The 18,731-nt window shown below is 38.5% G+C and overlaps 1 protein-coding gene across 2 annotated transcripts in view; it reads right to left on the bottom strand.

Moving 5' to 3' along the window:
• TAOK3 (TAO kinase 3) overlaps positions 1-18,731 on the bottom strand; it is a 162,457-nt gene that overhangs the window by 16,545 nt on the left and 127,181 nt on the right. For both annotated transcript variants that reach the window (XM_045535034.1, XM_045535035.1), the window contains exons 14-17: positions 15,061-15,195; positions 6,637-6,873; positions 4,723-4,851; positions 987-1,190 (exon numbers count right to left, since the gene is read on the bottom strand). In XM_045535034.1, coding sequence (XP_045390990.1) covers positions 987-1,190; positions 4,723-4,851; positions 6,637-6,873; positions 15,061-15,195 — 705 coding nt within the window. The remainder of the gene's footprint in view (positions 1-986; positions 1,191-4,722; positions 4,852-6,636; positions 6,874-15,060; positions 15,196-18,731) is intronic.

Raw genomic sequence — 18,731 nt, 5'->3', positions numbered from 1 at the left:
GTCATTTTTGACTTCCTCTTCTGAAATTCCCACATCCATTTGGTCATAATTACTGTCAGCTCTGCTTCAGAAATATCATTGAGAGCTAATCTCTCTGTATCCACGTAACGTCTTCCAGGCTAGAACCAGAGAAAGAGCATCTTGGCTGACGTCACTGTACTTTGCTTCTCACCACTCCAGCCCATCTCTCACACCGAGGCACTAATTCTTCCAAATAACGAAATGTCTCATCATGTCACTCCCCTGCTTAAAAACCTCTGATGGCCATGCACTGCCTTCAGGCTAAAATGGACATGCCTGGCCTGAAACAAGGCCCTTCCCATTCTTCTTCCAACCACTCTCGTTCTGCGCTCCACTCTACACGCTCAGAACTCTGGTCACCCTCAACGTCTCATCAATCACTGAATCCTCCAAGCCCTTTCACGACCGTAGGCCCACGATACTTTATTTCTAGGTCTATTATTGTACCTAACATATTATATTGAAATTAGTCTGTTATGTGTCTGTTTCTCCTCTTAGACTTAGGGCCATGTGAAGGCAGGGAGTATAGATGCTCAGTGGCCCTGGTACAAAGGAGGCACTCTGAGTGCTGGGCAATTGAATGAACTTCATTTTAGAGCATCACATTGTTATTTAAATGTTTCACGTGGAGTCACAAAACACAAGTTCTTGATGAGCAGGCTGAAAGCAAAAATTCTCTGTGCTACTTCTTTTGATTCTTTATTGCATGATACGGCTTATAATAGGTGTTCAATAAAATTCTATAACATTTATTTAGAAAAACTGGATTCCTTGTTCTGCAAATGGGCTTTCTCTTATTGATGGTAAACTTATTCCCTGACTTTTGTGTACCTACTCTGTGTCAGTCACTGTGCTAAAGGCTATAAAGACTAAGGATATAGGAATGGACAACAGACGTGGTCATGACCCTCACAGAGCTAACTGTCTCACGAGTCAATGACAACAGTTATAAACTTAATAAATACCTCCCGAATGTTCTGCTGCTCCACCTCATGCCGCTTGATCATTATTTTCCGCTTGAAGAAACGACAGTTTTTGTCGTAGTACAGTCTCTGTTGAGTGAGAAGGTGGGCTTCCTCTTCAGCCTGTGTGTGCTGCAAGTTCTCTTTATGCTTGGATATCCGCTCTTGCTTTTCTTTCTTGGGTGTGCTATGATCCTCATTCATTTCCTTGAAAAGAAAAATAAAAACCAGCCGGATGCTTATTGCAACTACAGATTATCTTATCTGGAAAGCAAATGAAAAATGTAAATACAGAAAGGCTTGGTGTTACACATCCCCTCCCTCAACTTTTATCCCCCCATTAATTGAGGGGGACACTTGTGAGTTTCCACATCTCTGGCTTCTCACTCTCAGAAATTATCCACTCAATCAACACACACTTGCTAAGATCCTATCATGTGACAGGCACTGTGCAAGGCACAGGATACAATGGTGAGCAGAAGAACATGATATCTGAAACCATAGAGCTTTACAGTATAGAATCAAAAATTAATCAAAGGACCACAGACATGAACTAAAAATTACTGTGATAACTGCTGTGAAGAGGAAGTACTTGGTCCTGTAAGAATGTTTAATAAAAAATGTTTGATCTTGTTAACGATTAAGCTGAAATTTAAAAATTGGTAGGAGTGAACTGGTAGAAAAGGAGAAGGAAGAATACTGTGGGCAGAGAAAACAGCATGTGCAAAACCCTTAGGGTGGGGAAGGAAAAAACATGGTGTGATCCAGAACTGAAAGAAGGTCAGGGTGGCTGGTGGAGTGTGACAGGAGATGAGGCTGGCCAGACAGGCAGAACCACTGAGGCCAAGTTAGGGACAGTGACCTTTAGCACAGGAGAAATGGATTTTATGTATGTGGGAGTCTCATAATGAGATGTATTTTAAAAAGATTACTGGCTGCCGTGTGGAGAACAGATTGGAGGGAAGAGCATGTCCGTGGAGACAGCTGGGAGACTACTGCAAAGGTCCAGGGGAAGAGATGATAGCTGCTTGGACAAGGGAGGTGGTGACAAGACTGAGAGAAATGGACAGATTCCAAAGACAAGAGGTGACGATGCAAATGTCACTAGCTTGAATTTCAGGAAAAAGCATTCTTTGTTTAGGATTAGAGAGTAAATAAACCACCTATATTTTCAAAAGAACAAAATTCATAATTTTCCCATAACATCTGGGCAAAGGGAAGAGAGCAATGTATCAGAACAGCAAAGATGTTAATCTATGGTGAAAATAAGAAGACTGCTTTTAGAGAAGGTACAGTGTACTCTTCTTTGTTTTTACTGACAAGCTTGATCTGTAATATTTGGTATTGCTAACACCTATTTTACTTAATGTTTTGTGATGCAGACATCATACACTACTTATTTTCTCTCTTAGCCAAGAAGACTTTGTAAATTAACTTTCAACTATCTTGTTCCAGTGAAGTCATAAGTGAAATCTTCGAATCAACAAGAGAAAGTGCTGTTCCCAGCGTAGAGTAGGCTGGGATCACAACAGGAAGGCTGGGTGACTCATCTCTTCATGCTGTGACTTCACTACTAGGTTTGGCATTAACCACTAGACTATACACCCAAATTCAAACATGATCATAAAAGTTCACTCCAAAATCAAGAATAACTTATTTCTGAACCATCTATCATTCTGCATTAGCCATACCCCTGTTATCTATCAACAGTGGGGATAATGAAGATTGTTCCGTCATTCCCAAACAATACCTTTAAGTATATCAATATCTAAATACACACACCTCCGTAAACAGTCTGAATTAAGCTTTAATTCATAAGGAGTAATATAAGCTTTGCACAGAAAGGCCAAGTGAGGTTATCTCAGATTGGCTTTACGTTTGATTTTCTTCATGAGCAAGTTGAGAGACTCAGAAAGTTCAGGCCCATGGTCTTCTGTGCTCATAACTCTGAATTGGTGAACCCAAAACAGCCTTGTGGCTGAGGACTGAGTGGGAACTCTTGAATGCTGTTCTGTGGGAGAATCTTCTAAAGGTAGAATTCACGAAATCTCCAAACATCTCAGTGTCACAAAAGCTCAAAATGGTGGCCATAGTAAAGTATGGCCTCCAGGGCATGAGTGGACACATGGAGTTAGAAATAAGGAAGGTATTTAGAGCTGAGAAAATCGCAAAATTTCTACTGAAAAATCAAGGCGATCTGTGATCTGGCAACCTTGCTCTAGAATGATATAATAAGTAGGCTCAAGCCAATAACTAAGAGAAAATGGAGAGCATGAGAACCTTCTTAGTTGGGCTATTTCTTTCTACACCCTGGTTTTCTAGTCCTTATGGTGTCAGAGATTCTCCCCCTTCTGCCAGAGAGGATAAAATACAATTTCCCATCAGGCCCAACAATTACGAGTGGCTTACCTAGGCAGGGCAAAAGATCCCAAGACCCACCCCAACCCACTTGCTTTCACTTCCTAACTGAAAAATAATTGGAGAGGAACCTTGCTAAGTCCTGTATTGCTAACCTACAAATCAGAATATAAGCTCAAACATATGATTTCATATGTACTAAAATAATGCCTCATATTGAATTTTATTAAACCTTAATATACTTAGTAAGTCTACAAATAAGAAATCCTAAGTCTTATGAGAAGAAAAGTCTATGGAACTGCAGACAATTCACCTGTAAGAATTGGTAAAAAGAGAAATGAAGAAATTTGAGCTTGCAGATCAAATTGCAGTTCCTCAGGAGGACCCTCTAAGTCCACTAGTGGAATTCAACCAAACATTCCAGAATCAATCATTCATTTACAAAATATTCACATGTACTGGACACATGGATATAGTCATGGACAAAGACATGGCCTCTAATCTTATGATGCTTACCAACTAGTAGGGTAAGTAACTCAAATAGTCATTAAATACATGTATAGTTAAAAGCTCTAGTGTTATGAAACCAGAGATACCTGTTTTGGTAGAGGCAGGCAGAAGAGGATTCCCTGGGGAAGTGATATTTGAGTTAAGGTCCTAACCAATCCCACATCTTACAAGGAGGAGAAGTAGGAATTAACTGAGCAGAATTGTGGTCAGGGAGGGCTTGGGGTTAGGGAGAGCATCCTAGAGGAAGAAGCAGTATGTGCAAAGAACTTGGGGAAGGGTGGAGCTTGATATGATACATTTGAGGAACTGAAAGATGACCAGTAGACAGACATCTGCAGCAGCAAAGAGTGGGGTGGGGCAGGAGAAGTGCTGGTGTGAGATGACACTGGAAGGGCAGGCTGGGAGCAGCCCATGCCGGGACTTCTAGGATTTTAACCTGTCCTAAGAGCAACAGGAAGCCAGTGGATCTTAAAACCATGAGGTGATATGACCAGATTTAAGGTTTGAAAAGATCACTCTGGCTGAGGTGTGGAAAATAAATTAGAAGTGGGTAAGAATGGTTTGGAGTTACAGCAACAGTTCTTGAAATGTGGTCCCTGAACTGGCAGCATCAGCATCACCTGGGAACTCGTTAGTAATGCACATTTTAAAACTCTACCCCAGAATATCTGGGTGTAGATATGAATAGATTTTTTGAATCAGAAAATCTAGGGGTGGGTTTAGCAATCTGTCTTGATAGCATTTTAGGTGATTCTAATGTAAAGTTTGAGACTTGTGGGATTGGAATATTGATCACAATGTAAAATGAGTCCATTTCAAATTCTAACCATTCTAATGGCAAGTTGAGGACTACAAATATTGGTGTCCTTACCTCTTTTATTTTTTCCTTGCAAATCTTATACTGCTTCTTCTGACTTTCTAAGAAAGTTGTCAAATCTTTCTTCTGCTGGGCCAAGATTTGTTGCTGGAACTTCTTCTCATCTGCTGCAGCTACCTTTGCCTGAAAAAAAAAAACAAGTAAAAACCTAGGATGAATCTGTTCTTCACATGCAGAATTCTGCTGTCTATATTCTCCAATGCATTAAGACAGTCCATAAGTGCTGAATAATGTGATTTTTTTTGAACAAATAAGTCATAAAAAAAAACAAAGAAATATTTTTTCTGATTCTCTTATATCTTACAAAAAATACAAATTTCTACCACTGAAAAATATATCCCCATACATTTTTTTATGGGGAAAAAGAAGGTGAACCATAAACATGTTACATTAACACAAAAAAATTTATGGGATAAAAGGAAAACTAAGCATTATAATAAAGGCTTTTAAAATCACATTATTGGTAGCCCAAAGGCTAAATTGTAAAAATGGAGAAATAATCATCACTGGCCAGTTTTAGTCCAAGAATCAACCTCTAACTGATTAATTATCCCAACTATCAGATTTCCTAGTGGGATCCTCTCAAGTATAATAGGAAAGTTAATGACATTTTGTTTTCTTAGGCACTTGCTACAATCCACTATAGTCAGATATCATGATATTTTAGGGGCTCCTAAATAGATAAACACACAGATCAAATAAAAGGTAACACAATAAATATTGGCTTCTGAAAGGGACCAAATCTAAGTTTCTGGTAACCATCAGATGAAGCACATTTCTAAGATGAGGGACTTAGGAGAGAGAGGGAGAAAGGGAATTATGCTTCATGGTTCTTTTTATGTATCTTTTCACCTGTGAGTTCCATTATCAACAATTCTTCCATTATCAACAATTTTTCCATTATAACAATTCTCTCCACATGTTTACCAGGTCAAATCCCAAGAAAGAATCTGACTGGTTTATTTAACCAACATCACCCCTGTCTGGGCAGAGGTTTTCATGCCTGACTGCCTCACAGATTGATGGCTGTTAGGGAAATGCTTCTACAATCTGATGTTTCCTTCCATGTGGGAGAAAGAGATTAACTGCTCAGACACCCCTGGCACCGTGACCCCGTCCCTCCACTCCCAGGGAGCACGTGTCCACCCCTGCTTTTCCACACTATGGAAGTCTTATGGGGGTGGCAGGGAAGGTGACTTGGTTTTAGCACTTCCTGTGCCTGGGCAGGCAAGTTTGTTTTATTTTGTTCAATATTACTGGGCCCATTTTCCTGTAGATATAAACCACTTCTCATATCTAACATTTATCAGTAATAAGGGTGATATTTTGACCATCTGCCTTACTCTTTCATCTGTTTTTAAAATGACTTTAAAACCTGGATGGAGAAGAGAGATGTTTTCTAGAAAACCCAAACAATGACCGGATTAATTACTTGTTCCCTTTGGTCAGGTGCCCATCCCTAGTCCAATCAGCTGTAGGCAGGGACTATCTATCACCACTAAAGGGGACTATTTGTCCAGCAGTTTTCTTCTGAAGAGGACTGGTGGTGAAGAGTTACTGGTGGGCATGGCAGGCACAGTTACAGACCTGTGCTGTGCAAATGCTCAGAAGATAGCAGCATCTTGTTTCCCCTTACTTGTACCCAGACCACCATCAAGGGGCCAATGCTCAGAATATATTTGAATGGACAAGAATGTAATATATTATCTTCAGTTGCTATCTTACCTTTGAATGACAATTTTAAGTACCCCCATGAAGCCTGGAAACCATGCTGGCCCCAGCCCCCCAACAATAATATTCCCCCATCACCCACAGGCACACTGCTCCTGCCTCCTGCCATTCTGCCACTGACTACATACAACAAGCCAGGCGAGGTTGTGGCCCAAACGCCTGTGCGCACATACTGACCTCCTTTTCTATGATAGCCACTTGCTTCTTGGCCAGCTTCTCCAGCTCGATGGACGAGTTGTTGGCATGCGTCTCCACCTCCTTCTGTAGCTTGAGGCGGTGCTCGTCCATCTCAGCCTTCAGCTTGTTCTCCAGGGCGATCAGCTGCTTCTGGTGCTGGCGCCGCATCCGCTTATAACCTGACATCTGTTCCCGCAACTCGTTCTCCTGCTCATGCTCATGGATCTGCCGTGTAACCTGCATTGGGGTGGGGAACAGAACTCAGGTAACCATGTTCCTGGGAGACCAACTTTCACGCAAAGTAGAAGGGCCCCCCTCGCATAATTTATCATTGTCACCATCAATTTACCTACGGTTTGCTGAATGCTCACCTGTAGGGGGCACTGTGCTGGGTGCTTTTTTTTTTTTTTCTCCCCCTGTAGACAGGGTCTCACTCTGTTGCCTGGGCTAGAGTGCAAAGCGCAGTGGTGTCATCATAGCTCACTGCAACCTCAATCTCCTGGGCACAAGGGATCCTCCTGTCTCAGCCTCCCAAGTAGCCAGGACTACAGGTGTATGCCACCACGCCCAGCTAACTTTTCTATTTTTTGTAGAGACGGGGTCTTGTTTTTGCTCAGGCAGGTCTTGAACTCTTGGCCTCAAGCAATTCTCCTGCTTCAGCCTCTCAAAGTGCTAGGATGTGCTAGGTTCTCTTTAGATACTTCATCTCTAATTCTCAAAACCATCTTAGTCACTCATTCATTTCATTCATTCATGAAGGAGTTACCGCCCCCATAATATAGATGAAAAAACTGAGACTTGAAGGAAATAATTTATTCATTCAGTCAAAATACATTTACATAGTTGCGATATACTATCACATATATGCTCAAGGTCGCATAGCTAATAAGGAGTGGAGCTGGGAATTGGGCCTATTTCCAGCTGAGTCCAGACCCATGCTATTTCCACTGTACCAAGATTTCTCAACCTTGACACTGTTGACAATGGGTCAGCTAATGTTTTGTGATGGGGGCTATCCTGTGCATTGTAGGATGTTTCGCAGCATCCCTGGTGTCTAACCACTAGAAGCTAGCAGCACCGTTCGAGTCACGACAACCAAAAGTGCCTCCAGAGATTGCCAAACGTCCCTTTGTTCTCCACTTGAGAATCATTTTTTCTGTTGTTGTTTTTTAAGGATCATGTCTCTAACAGTCACAGGAACCCTGAATATCCTTTTAAAATAATCTGAACGTGATTTATCTCCTATTCTTAACGTGGGGGAGGAGAGGGGGAGTGTGAGACGGAGAAAGAGAGAGATCTCTTTTTTTAAATCGTGTCTCTCCCTCCTTCCCCATAAAAGAAATGTTAACAAATTATAATACACTCATTTGCTGTCCTTAAGAGAAGAAAGCATTTCTATGATTTTCTGATGGTGACTTTTCTTAGTAACTTTTCCTTAACTCATTCTCAAGTATATATCCAACAAATTATAGAGTGTAAACGTGTATTTTGGTACCTCCTGTAAAGGAACAAGACTTTTGTGATTTTCCAGTCTTTCCTTCGATTTATCACCTCTCTTTATTTTCCCATTAGATTCTCTGATCACTTCCTTCTCCTTTTTCATTTCTATTTTAGGAAAAAATCTTAATTACAGGACTATAACTTTGGTTTTGTTCTTCACGAAGTGATTGAGTCACTCCTATCTGCTATAAGGCATTGCTCCCCAACTTTACACCCGAACAAGTTTTACTGGGAAATTTCATACTGCTGTTAATTTTCTATACTATTTTCAGTTTATGGGTCAAAGTGCATTTTATACAAAGAAGAGTTTGTTTCTCTGATCTTTTTACAAGGTGGCCCTGCATACTAGACCGAGTCCTTCCTATCAAGAGAGTGCTGTTCTGTAACTGGATAGTATTATCAAAGTAGACCATTAAACATTAGCCGAACTTTGAAACCTTTCCAGCTGAAACAAACACTAGGTTTCATATTCATTTCTCTTTTCTGAAGGACAATCCTCTTTAAAGTGTGAGGAATAAGAGCAGAAGATATCAAGACCAAAAAGGTACCTAACACTCCAAAGAAATGATCTATTTTGTTATCACAATCATGTGTTTTTTTAAAAATGAACTTATTTCTTGATAAAAGGAAAAAAATAGTTTGAAATATACGTATAAATTTCACTTTCTCATGCTTGTGCTTTTCTAAAGTTCAATTTTGGGGAAAAAACAATTCCAGTCAACAGAAAGGATATCATTTAGTCCTTTCTGAATTTATCTGTTTTCCAGACAAATACGGCAGTAAAATGGCTGTTCTAGGGTAATGAGTTTGAGATATGTTTTATCCAGATACTTCTTTTTTTTCTTATTTTAGTATTCCTTTTTTAATCAGATTCCCAAAGATGAGACATGGCACACTCTCTAAAACTATCATGACACATTTAAAACTTGTCATACGCATTGGCTTATAGCCAACAAAATGTTCTCAGGATGGCCATTTTGCTAAACCAGGAGGCCTAAAGATAAAGTAGAAATGGGTTGTGTCAAGAACATTTTCTATTTGAATTGGTGGGTAGGTCCCTGTAAAGAGAGTAGTCCTACTACCTACCAGAGCACCTGGTACAAGGACATGGGAGAGACAAATTGCAAAGCTCAGCCGGCATCACTGTACATCACTGAGTTACAGGAGAGACACTGTGCTTTTGAATCCTTCCCATAATTTGGATAACTATTGTCTTAAACCCCTAACATCACTTTTCATTTGTCATAACTAAACTTTCTAAGTTTCAAATTATCTTTTTGGGTACATAAAGAGACACTAAGTTCTATAATTCTATGCTCAAGCTAGATAGATAAATTTAAATGAAAGTATAACCAGATATTTTAGTTGTCAAGTCTAACATGAATATATAAAAAATGTTATTTACAGTTATGTATGTCTATGTGTTTTTTGTTTATGTTGTGTCTTTAGAATATACTATTTGGTCAATAGAATTAAAAAAAATAGCCCATAATTTTTATCATGCTTATGGTTTACAAAGTGCTTTCACATATAATTTACTTCTTTAATTTTTGTAAGGCCTTGGATTCCTAAGGTTCTTAAACTGCCTGGGGAAATTCACCAAGGCAGAAAAAGAGTGATTACTTTCTCTTTTAAAGTAATGGAGGGAATTAACACCCAGAAAAGTCAAAGCTGGAGAGAGTGGTAAGTCTAGATTACAAACTGAGTAAGTCTGAAAATGGGAGAAAGTTTTAGAGATGTAGTCACTACAGTTTTTACAATGGTAGCCTCAAAAATGTGATAAACTAAGAGCGGGCAGTGCCATCTTGTCATAGCTAGTAGGTTGCGTGGAGAAGACCCTCATTCAGTCCTTTACTATAGAACAGACCTTCGGCGAATTACTTAACCTCTTGAAGTCTCTCAGTTTCTTCATATATAAAGAGGAACCATTACTATCTTCCTCAGGGTTGCACAACGGAATAAGATAACACATGTGAACGTGCCTAGCAAGGTGTCTGACACGTGGGAAATGTTCAACATACGCTGGTTTCCTTCCTTCTCATGCCAGGCTCAGAGGAACGTGTCTCTTTTCCCTCTGCTTAGTGTTTCTAGCGATGAAGGCATAGATCAGAATAAGTGGATCCCAGAGAAAGCGCATTTAATAATAAAACTATGCCTATATCCAGGTTGTGGATTATAAGATTAAATACACAGAATTTCTGAACTTGAATTATTACTCATTTCATATGTCTGGAATATATAAATTATAAATACATAAATAACCATGAACAGGTGGACTGAAACTTTTTACAGGAAGTTTCTACAGCTGTTCAATGCTACCCTATTTAATTCCAGCAAAAATCGGCCCTAGAACAAACCACTTCATCCAAAGTGTAGCGTGTCCCTACCATGTATACAACACTGCACTAGAAGGCTAATAAGCAACTTACTGAACATAACAGAAGCATGGTGGCTCATAATGTTACCCTCTTAAGAGATCAAAGCCAATTTATAAGATTAATAATTTATAAGAATCAAAATAATGCATATGATAAAAGTGGCCACCCTCAGCACTTCAAACAAATGAAATTTATAGCAAGTTCTTAAAAAGAATACAATGATTCACATTTTGGCATTAGAAATTTACCATTCCACTCTTTAGAACACCTAAGGAAAAAATGTTTTAAGTTCTTACTGGAAGTAATAACTGCTAACAGGCAATTTTGCCTTAGAACAGAAAATGTTACATGGAGAACTCTGAAATGTACACTTATAAATCCAAATTCTCATGTGATCAGCAGGACTAGAAGCAACTCATTCATTCATTCATTTATTCAACAGAGGTTTATTGAGAGACTTTGGCCATGTGAGTTGGGCATGCAGATTGGACAATAAAAGTGAAAAACGGTATCGGTAATGATCTTAGTGAGTTAAGAAGCCAAGAATATGGAAAGACATAAGCAATATTTTGATAAATATCCTCTGGTATACAATCCAGGAAGAGAACAGATTTTCAAGCATTTAGAAACAGAACAACTGGGCTCATGAGAAGTGAAACAGTAGCATTTGCTGCTGAGGCTCTAATATTTTTATTCTTATATATCAAACTCATTCAGGTATCTAATTTCACAATTAGTTAAATAATTAGGTTGCATTTTTAAAAATACAAATAAAGACTCCCTTTATATGAGTTTTTCTACTGGATCTGGTAAAGCCAAGTAAACAAATCTATTTTTGCAAGGATAGAACAATAACCATTTTCTCCTACATGCTTTCCTGGGGATTCCACACTAAGAGTTTCCCTCTTGTGCCCATCTTCCTAACATGTGTTCTCACATAAATTCACCTGTGCAATGAGACCACTGCATTCTAGCAAGAATTCCTTCAGAAGGCCAAAAGCGGATTCCACACTAAGAGTTTCCCTCTTGTGCCCATCTCCTAACATGTGTTCTCACATAAATTCATCTGTGCAATGGAGACCACTGCATTTTAGCAAGAATTCCTTCAGAAGGCCAAAAGCTGAATTGTCTGATCGATATGGCCTTAGTGCTCTTTATACTAACATCTACTATGGAAACTGCCAGGGACCCAGCGCATCATAAAGTTTTCAGAAGAAATGACATCAGATGTAGCAACAGCTGAAAACACCCTCATGAGTCACTAATCTAATTAAAATATTAGGCTCTCCATAAAAACTCAAGGAAGGCACATCTCAAAGGCCCAAGAAGTCAGATTAATAACTCTGAAGAACTATATAAGCAATTCCTTTTTCCAGATAACAAATCGGCCTTACAGAAGAAGAAAAAGAAAGGATAAAATAAAAAAGATGCCATGAAATTCCCTTCCTTTTCCTAATTCTTCAAAATAAGGTCAATAATCTCTGCTCTTAGAAAATTATAATAAAAAATTGAAATTCTAAACTTTCCTTGAGGTTTCCTCCGGTATCAAGGTTTACAGTCCTTCTTCTCCTTTGTTACAAATGCCACTGTGCAGAAGTGCATAATAACACAAAAATCTCAGGACTAAGGTGCCAAACTAATAAAAACATCTAGCAGTCCAAGCCCTCAGCCCATGGGCTTCATACACTACTTGTCAATAATCTCATTCAAAAACACAATGTGGAAAGTGATACTAAGGGGGAAAAGCACAAAGCTAGGACTCTGTTAGGTTTGTGTAGAATAGGTAGGCTCATAAAACAAATCTTAGGAACAGAAATATTTTTTGGTCAGTTTGCAAGTTGATTTAAAATATACAGTCATCATTTACTTATCTAGTAATTGCAAAACTATTTTCTAAATTTCTCCACTTTTTACTATTCACTTTTAGGCCTCTTTGTGGCTTCTTAACATCTCTCCTAGAAGATTATAAAGAGTAAAACCAAAATAAATAAATCAATAAATCATGCTCCCAACTATGAGAAATGAGGCAAGATTTCAGCAATGACTTGATTATTGATTACACAAGACTTTCACTTTCCCATGATCCTGTTCTTACTTTTATGTTGTTTATGTCATTTCAGTCCTTTTCATTTGATCCATGAAAAACAATAGGATTCATGATATAGTTTTAAAAAATTAAATACTTTATGATAGTCTAGTGTTCCTGATTTATATACTCCTGTTGGAACTAGCCTTTGAAATAATATAATGGGTAGCAGAATTGTAGTACTTGCTAATAGACATTAAAAGGTCCATACCAATAGTTAGATTGCCCAAAATGGGACATGGAACTGTATTACCACCATACCATTTCCCGCTTCCATTCATATTTTTCTCCTTAAAAATCACTAGATACAAATACCACTGAACTCTGATAAACTTCCATCAATCCCAGCCATGACTTCCAAAGCACTACATTTGGAGAGGGTATTCCACAGAAGCAACTAATTTTGTGGTTAAAGTAACACCCTATTAGCTATTCTGGTTGTAACTTAACATCGGGGTAGGGACCTTTTAGCAAATCAAAACTCCATCGGTGAGATTGATCCCAGCTGTTCTCTGGATGGGCATTCTGAAGCCTGTAAGATTTAGAGGGGTTCCTGAGGACTTTGCCCATAGCCCTGAGGTGGCCTAGTAGGGAGCCAGCTTTTATCATCCACAGGGAGGAAGACTGTGATGGCTGATACACACACAGAGTAGCCCTGGGTGAGTTCACAGATGCGAGCACGAGATTATGCTGGCATGGCCGTAGTAATATCTTGCTGGGAGGCAGAAGAGGTCATGAATATATGATGTGGGAATGAGGGTGTGGCAAGTGAGAAAAGAAGAGAACCTGTCCCAGAGAGGGGAAGCCACTTGGTATAATGTCTGCACCACATGTAAAACCTGCTGATGGTGCTCTGATGCTCAGTGGCTGCTATTTCTCCTCCTCATTTCAACATGAACAGGTCTGGTTAAAGGTACAAGTCTCACAAGAGTGTGTGGTAAGTAGTAACAGTTCTCTAAAATACCACATTTATTCTTTTGTAAGATACCATGGCATGAAGATAATTATTATTTAATAATCTCATGATGCTTTATTTAGAATCAAAAGCATATTTTTAGGTGCTTATCATTAGCAAACACATAGGGGACATTTTAAGACCTCCATTGCACAGCACAGCATTCCTTTAAAATGAAAAATTGCCCATCAAAGAGATTACAAGAAACTTCTGCATAAAGGATCTTAAAAGTGGGCTTATTTATAAGCAGTCTAAGTTAAATTGCTTGCTTTTAGACAGCAGCAGGCATAGCAATATGTAGGTGCTTTAACTTCCATTTTCCTTGTATTTGGGCTTTTAAAGATTATAATGCATTATAAATTTCAAAGATAATCGAAGCCTTTAAAAGACTTGAGAAATAAAAGTAGAAATCAGGTTTAAAAAATAGGACAAGAAAAACGATCATTTCTGGGTCGGCCTCGGATGATGTCATCATAGGTTCTAAATGTAACAGCCAAGCAGTGTACACTAACTCTTCCTGCCCATGTGACCTCTAACATCAATTTGGGCAAAACAACTAATATTTCAATAATTTTATGGCTGAGAAGTGAGATTGAGAAGCAAAAGATGAAAGAGAGTTTAGAGTGCCAAGGATGAAACGATGTGAGTGTGTGTGTGTGTGTGTGTGTGTGTGTGTGTGTGTGTGTGTGAGCGCGCACGCGCACGCGTGGGGGGCCAAGGGGAGGAGGCATGAAAACTAACTCTTCCAGCACACACCCCTTTTGCTACTACAAGGGCATCCAGCAATCACATTTGCAATAGTAAAAATGCTGAAGAATCCTACAGTCTCTTTTCTTCCACAATCATCCCTATCCTCTCCTACAAAGCCCTCCTTGCTTTATTGGTGCCAGGAAATTCTTCAGGGGTTAAATGGGGAAGTGCAGCCACTACCATTGTTGCAATAAATAAATGAATGAACCAGAACGAACCAGCAATCCATCCCTGGGAAGCAAGTATCTTATTTTCTACAATTATATACATTAGCTAGCAACCATATATTTACAAAAAATTGTGTTTTATCTTTTGATGTGTGTATATACATTATAGACACATATGCATCTATACAAAAAGAATAGTACCATGCATACACATACATCAATACCCTAAAAAAATTTTTTTAGCATTATGTATTTCAATGAAAAGACAAATAGCTTTTAAAAAATTAGATAGGCTAGCAACTTCATCTCAAAGGCCTTACATTTTGCACATACAGCATATACAAATACACACACATACACACACAAAGGTTTTTTTTTTCCATGCCATAGACAATGCTAAAATATCTGAGATCAGGTTGCTATGCCAACAGATTTTTTCTAAAATGAATAAAATTATTAGGAGGGAGAAAACATTCTTGACTCCTTTCCTCCCGTCCATGAAGCCGAGAGAGGCTCAGGGAGGGCGAGAGGCTGCCAGATGGGGAGGAGGGGAAGGAAGGGAAGGTGGGTAGAGGGGTGTTTGCTTACCAAAGATGCTGATTTGATCGTGGCAAAGCGCTCTCTGTTCCGGTAGTGGAGGGCCTGGCTCTGAACTGACTGGGTAGGCCGCGGCTCAGGCCTGGGATCGCCGTGGCCCGCCTCATCCCTTATGAATACATGATCCTGCAGAAATGGATAAAAACAAGGAGAAAGTCCAGCTGTGCTCTTTCCTCGCCGGCTGCCTCTCTCTCACCCCTCTTTCTGCACAAGCACTGCTGTTTGAAATGCATAGTTTAGCTCTCTGCTAGTCCCCGCAGCTCCCACGGTACAAAATGAATAAGCAACACATTGCAGCCTTCAGTTAGGAATGTCAGCTGATCGCTAGTGGGATGCCTTCTGAATCCCTGGCAGGCTTTTTCTTTACCTCCAGAATTACATATATGCAAAAGAAAAAAAGAATAGAAAAAACAATGCAATGTACAGACTCCTTAGAACAGTTTGCTTAAAACGCTGTAACCAAATAATTCCTTTAAAAATGTCATGTCCATGTCTAGCAAGGAGGATGCTGGTGGCTTTTAACATAAAAGCGAGCCTCCGCCTCATTCCCTTGAAAGATCTGCTTTCTCAATTTAATTTTATTTGAGATCTGTTCGGTAGGATCATCGTTCTGCCTAGAACCAGTGTAGGCTTGTGCTGAACTGCCTCTCTATCTTGTGCTGGGAAGATTCGGCAGTCACTGAGGGATCCTGCTTTCCAGTCATGATCGTACACAGTTCTAGCACCTTCTCTCTACAGCTTCTGAAAGGATTTTTTTTTAGATTTAAAGAGACAGGCGTACAATTTTAACCAAATGCTACTTTCACAAATTCTTCCTCAACTCAGCATCGGTATGGTCACCAGAGTGAGTAAAGCTGGAATTTAATGTCTTTGACTGATTTAATAAAGCCTATGTTTTTTGATAGGCAGTGATGATTAATCTTTTTCTAATGCCCAGCGAAAAATAGCATTCCCTGGAAGGATAATAATGGATGTTCTTAAATGCAACTGAAATGACTTTTAAAGGGGAAAATGCTTTCAAAGGACAATGCTCCTCTCTATAAAAGATGAAGTGGTCAATCATTAAGTAGCTCTAACCCTTCAGAAAAAAAGATACGATTGTAATTTGTAGCTCAAAAACATGTACAACTGTGGGGGATTTTTAAATAGTACATGTTCAGGATGTGGAAGGAGAAATTAATTCCTCATTTCCCTGGGGTTGTAGGAGAAACCATTTGTGAGAAGTCAGTTTTGCATTTTGTCCACGACTCCTTGAAATTTTTTATAATTGCTCTTTCCTTCATCAGAAAACAAAAATTAAAGAGATTCATAAAATACAAAATTTTATTATAGTCTAAAATTTTTAAAAGTCAAAAAAACACATATATTCCTTGAAGGGAATTAAATTTTATATCCAGATTTTTATGTAAAAACCAACATCCAACATTAAATTTATCATCAGACTTACTTTCTTTTTCCTTATAAATTTAAAATGTCTCAATGTGTTGGTAAGGTGTGTACCATTACATCTATTATATGTTTAGAACATTTTTTTCAATTTATATATTGTAGTTCACATAACGAAGGGGTCTTCAATGAACTTGCAAGTGAGGGCATATGTATCAAATTCAAGGGGTGTTCTACAGCTGTGCTATCCAATAAGATAACCACTAGCCACATGTGGCTATTTTAATTAAAAATTAAAATTAATTAAAAATTAATTGAAATGAAATAAAATGTAAAATTCAGTTCCTAAGTCACACTAGCTATGTTTCAAGTACTCAGTAGCTATAGCTAGTGGTACCATATTGGATAGCGTAGATATAGACCATTTCCATTATGGCAGAAAGTTCCATTAGACCATGCTTTATGTTAAAAACTGCATCTCTTGGCCCATTTTTAAAGAACTTATAAGAAAATGCTTGAAGGGTCAATTAAAATTATTCTACATTATTTCTCAGGAAATCTGAACTCTTATATCATAATGAAAAGAGCGATTATATGTGTGATTGGGATTCATGCACTAGGTCTGAGGTTCTAAAGACAAAGGCACTGAGACCTGCTACATTTATGTTACTATATGTTTATTAATAAATTACATTTATGTCCAAAATTGGACTTAATATTATAGTCCCAGAAAAGCAAGCAGCTTTTAAATGCCAGCGATCAGAAGAGATACACTAGAGGCCTGTGGTTTTATAGGAGGCCTTGACAAGTCACAGTTTTGGTGAGTATCAGTTGGCTAACTTACTAAGCACATGGACTGAGAGGGAGACTTGAAATATGGGCAGCATCTCAGCTTAAAACTGTAATAACTTGATTTACAAAGATAACCAGTGACACCAGACTCCACATTGTCTATATAACAGATCAAAATTTACACACAAATATGTATAATTTTATTGGTTTGTTCTATCTCTGGTAAAAAATAGCACTTTGGGTTTAGGACCCTGCTTATCCAATTAAAAGCCACACTATATTTTCTACGTTTAATAAACTTAGGGAAGTTGAAATACACTGGAATAGTTAAAACTTGAAATGACATTGATTTTAGTTGACACATAGATAATTAAATAAGCCACTAAAATATATTTTTAAAATAATGCTAGTTGAGAAAGTAGGCCGGAGAATCGGTCCAAAATTTTAATCCAGTGTAAATATAATAATGCTAACAGTATAACTCTTTGCTTCCCCTTAACATTTTTTTCCTTTTATAAAAGAATTCTTAGTTTTCCAGGGCAGTTTGATAACAGAAATCATCACTAAAAAATCTTCAAATATTGTGTAAGAGACCACAGAATGGGACAAAATTTTAGTCTAAGTGGATATCCCTTTCAAGTGCATTAAGAAATGAATTTTTAAATATTTCATTCCATAACACAGAACAGGTTCAGAACTCCAAAGACAACTTAATGAAGCAAAAATGAACACTCTTTGGATGATGGGCACACTAATAGCCCTGACTTAAGCATTATAAAAGCTATCCAGGTAACAAAAACATTTGTACTCTTAATATTTTGAAATTAAAAAAAAATGAGGAGAGGCTGGGCACAGTGGCTCACACCTGTAATGCTAGCACTTTGGGAGGCTAAGGTGGGAGGTTTGCTTGAGGCAGGAGTTCAAGACTAGCCTGACCAACAGCGAGACTCTGTCTCTACAAAAAATAAAAACTTAGCTGGGCATGGTGGCCTGCACCTATAGTCCCAGCTACTTGGGAGGCTGAGGTGGGAGAATCACTTGAGCCCTGGAGTTTGGGTAGCAGAGAGCTAGCCCAGAAGACAGAGTGAGATCCTGTCTCAAAAAAAAAAAAAAGGGAACTGTGACTTGAGAAGTGAGCCCAAACAAATTAAAGTATTAACTTTACGGAGTATATTATCTGTGGGTTATAGTCCCCTGTCAAGTAGCAGTCCTTCTGAAAATGACCACTCTATCTGTTCCCAGAGGGTCTGAACTGTGCATATCTTAAGATTAATAATAGAAAGGGTCAGTTTGCTACTTTATGCAGTAAGTCACTGTATGCAGATTATTTACAAATAATGATAAGAGGGCCAAATCTTTGAAGAATTATTTTAGAAGATTAAGAACAAACACGCTCTATTTTACCAAGACAAATTATATGGCTTGCTTATAATTTATCGTTAGAACATTATCATCCAGGAACAAATGAAATAGCTCTTTGCAAT

Source organism: Lemur catta, chromosome 21, assembly GCF_020740605.2.
Source record: "Lemur catta isolate mLemCat1 chromosome 21, mLemCat1.pri, whole genome shotgun sequence".
Taxonomy (NCBI): domain Eukaryota; kingdom Metazoa; phylum Chordata; class Mammalia; order Primates; family Lemuridae; genus Lemur; species Lemur catta.
The sequence above is the reverse complement of the archived record's forward strand: the minus strand, read 5'-3'. Positions and strand labels throughout refer to the sequence as shown.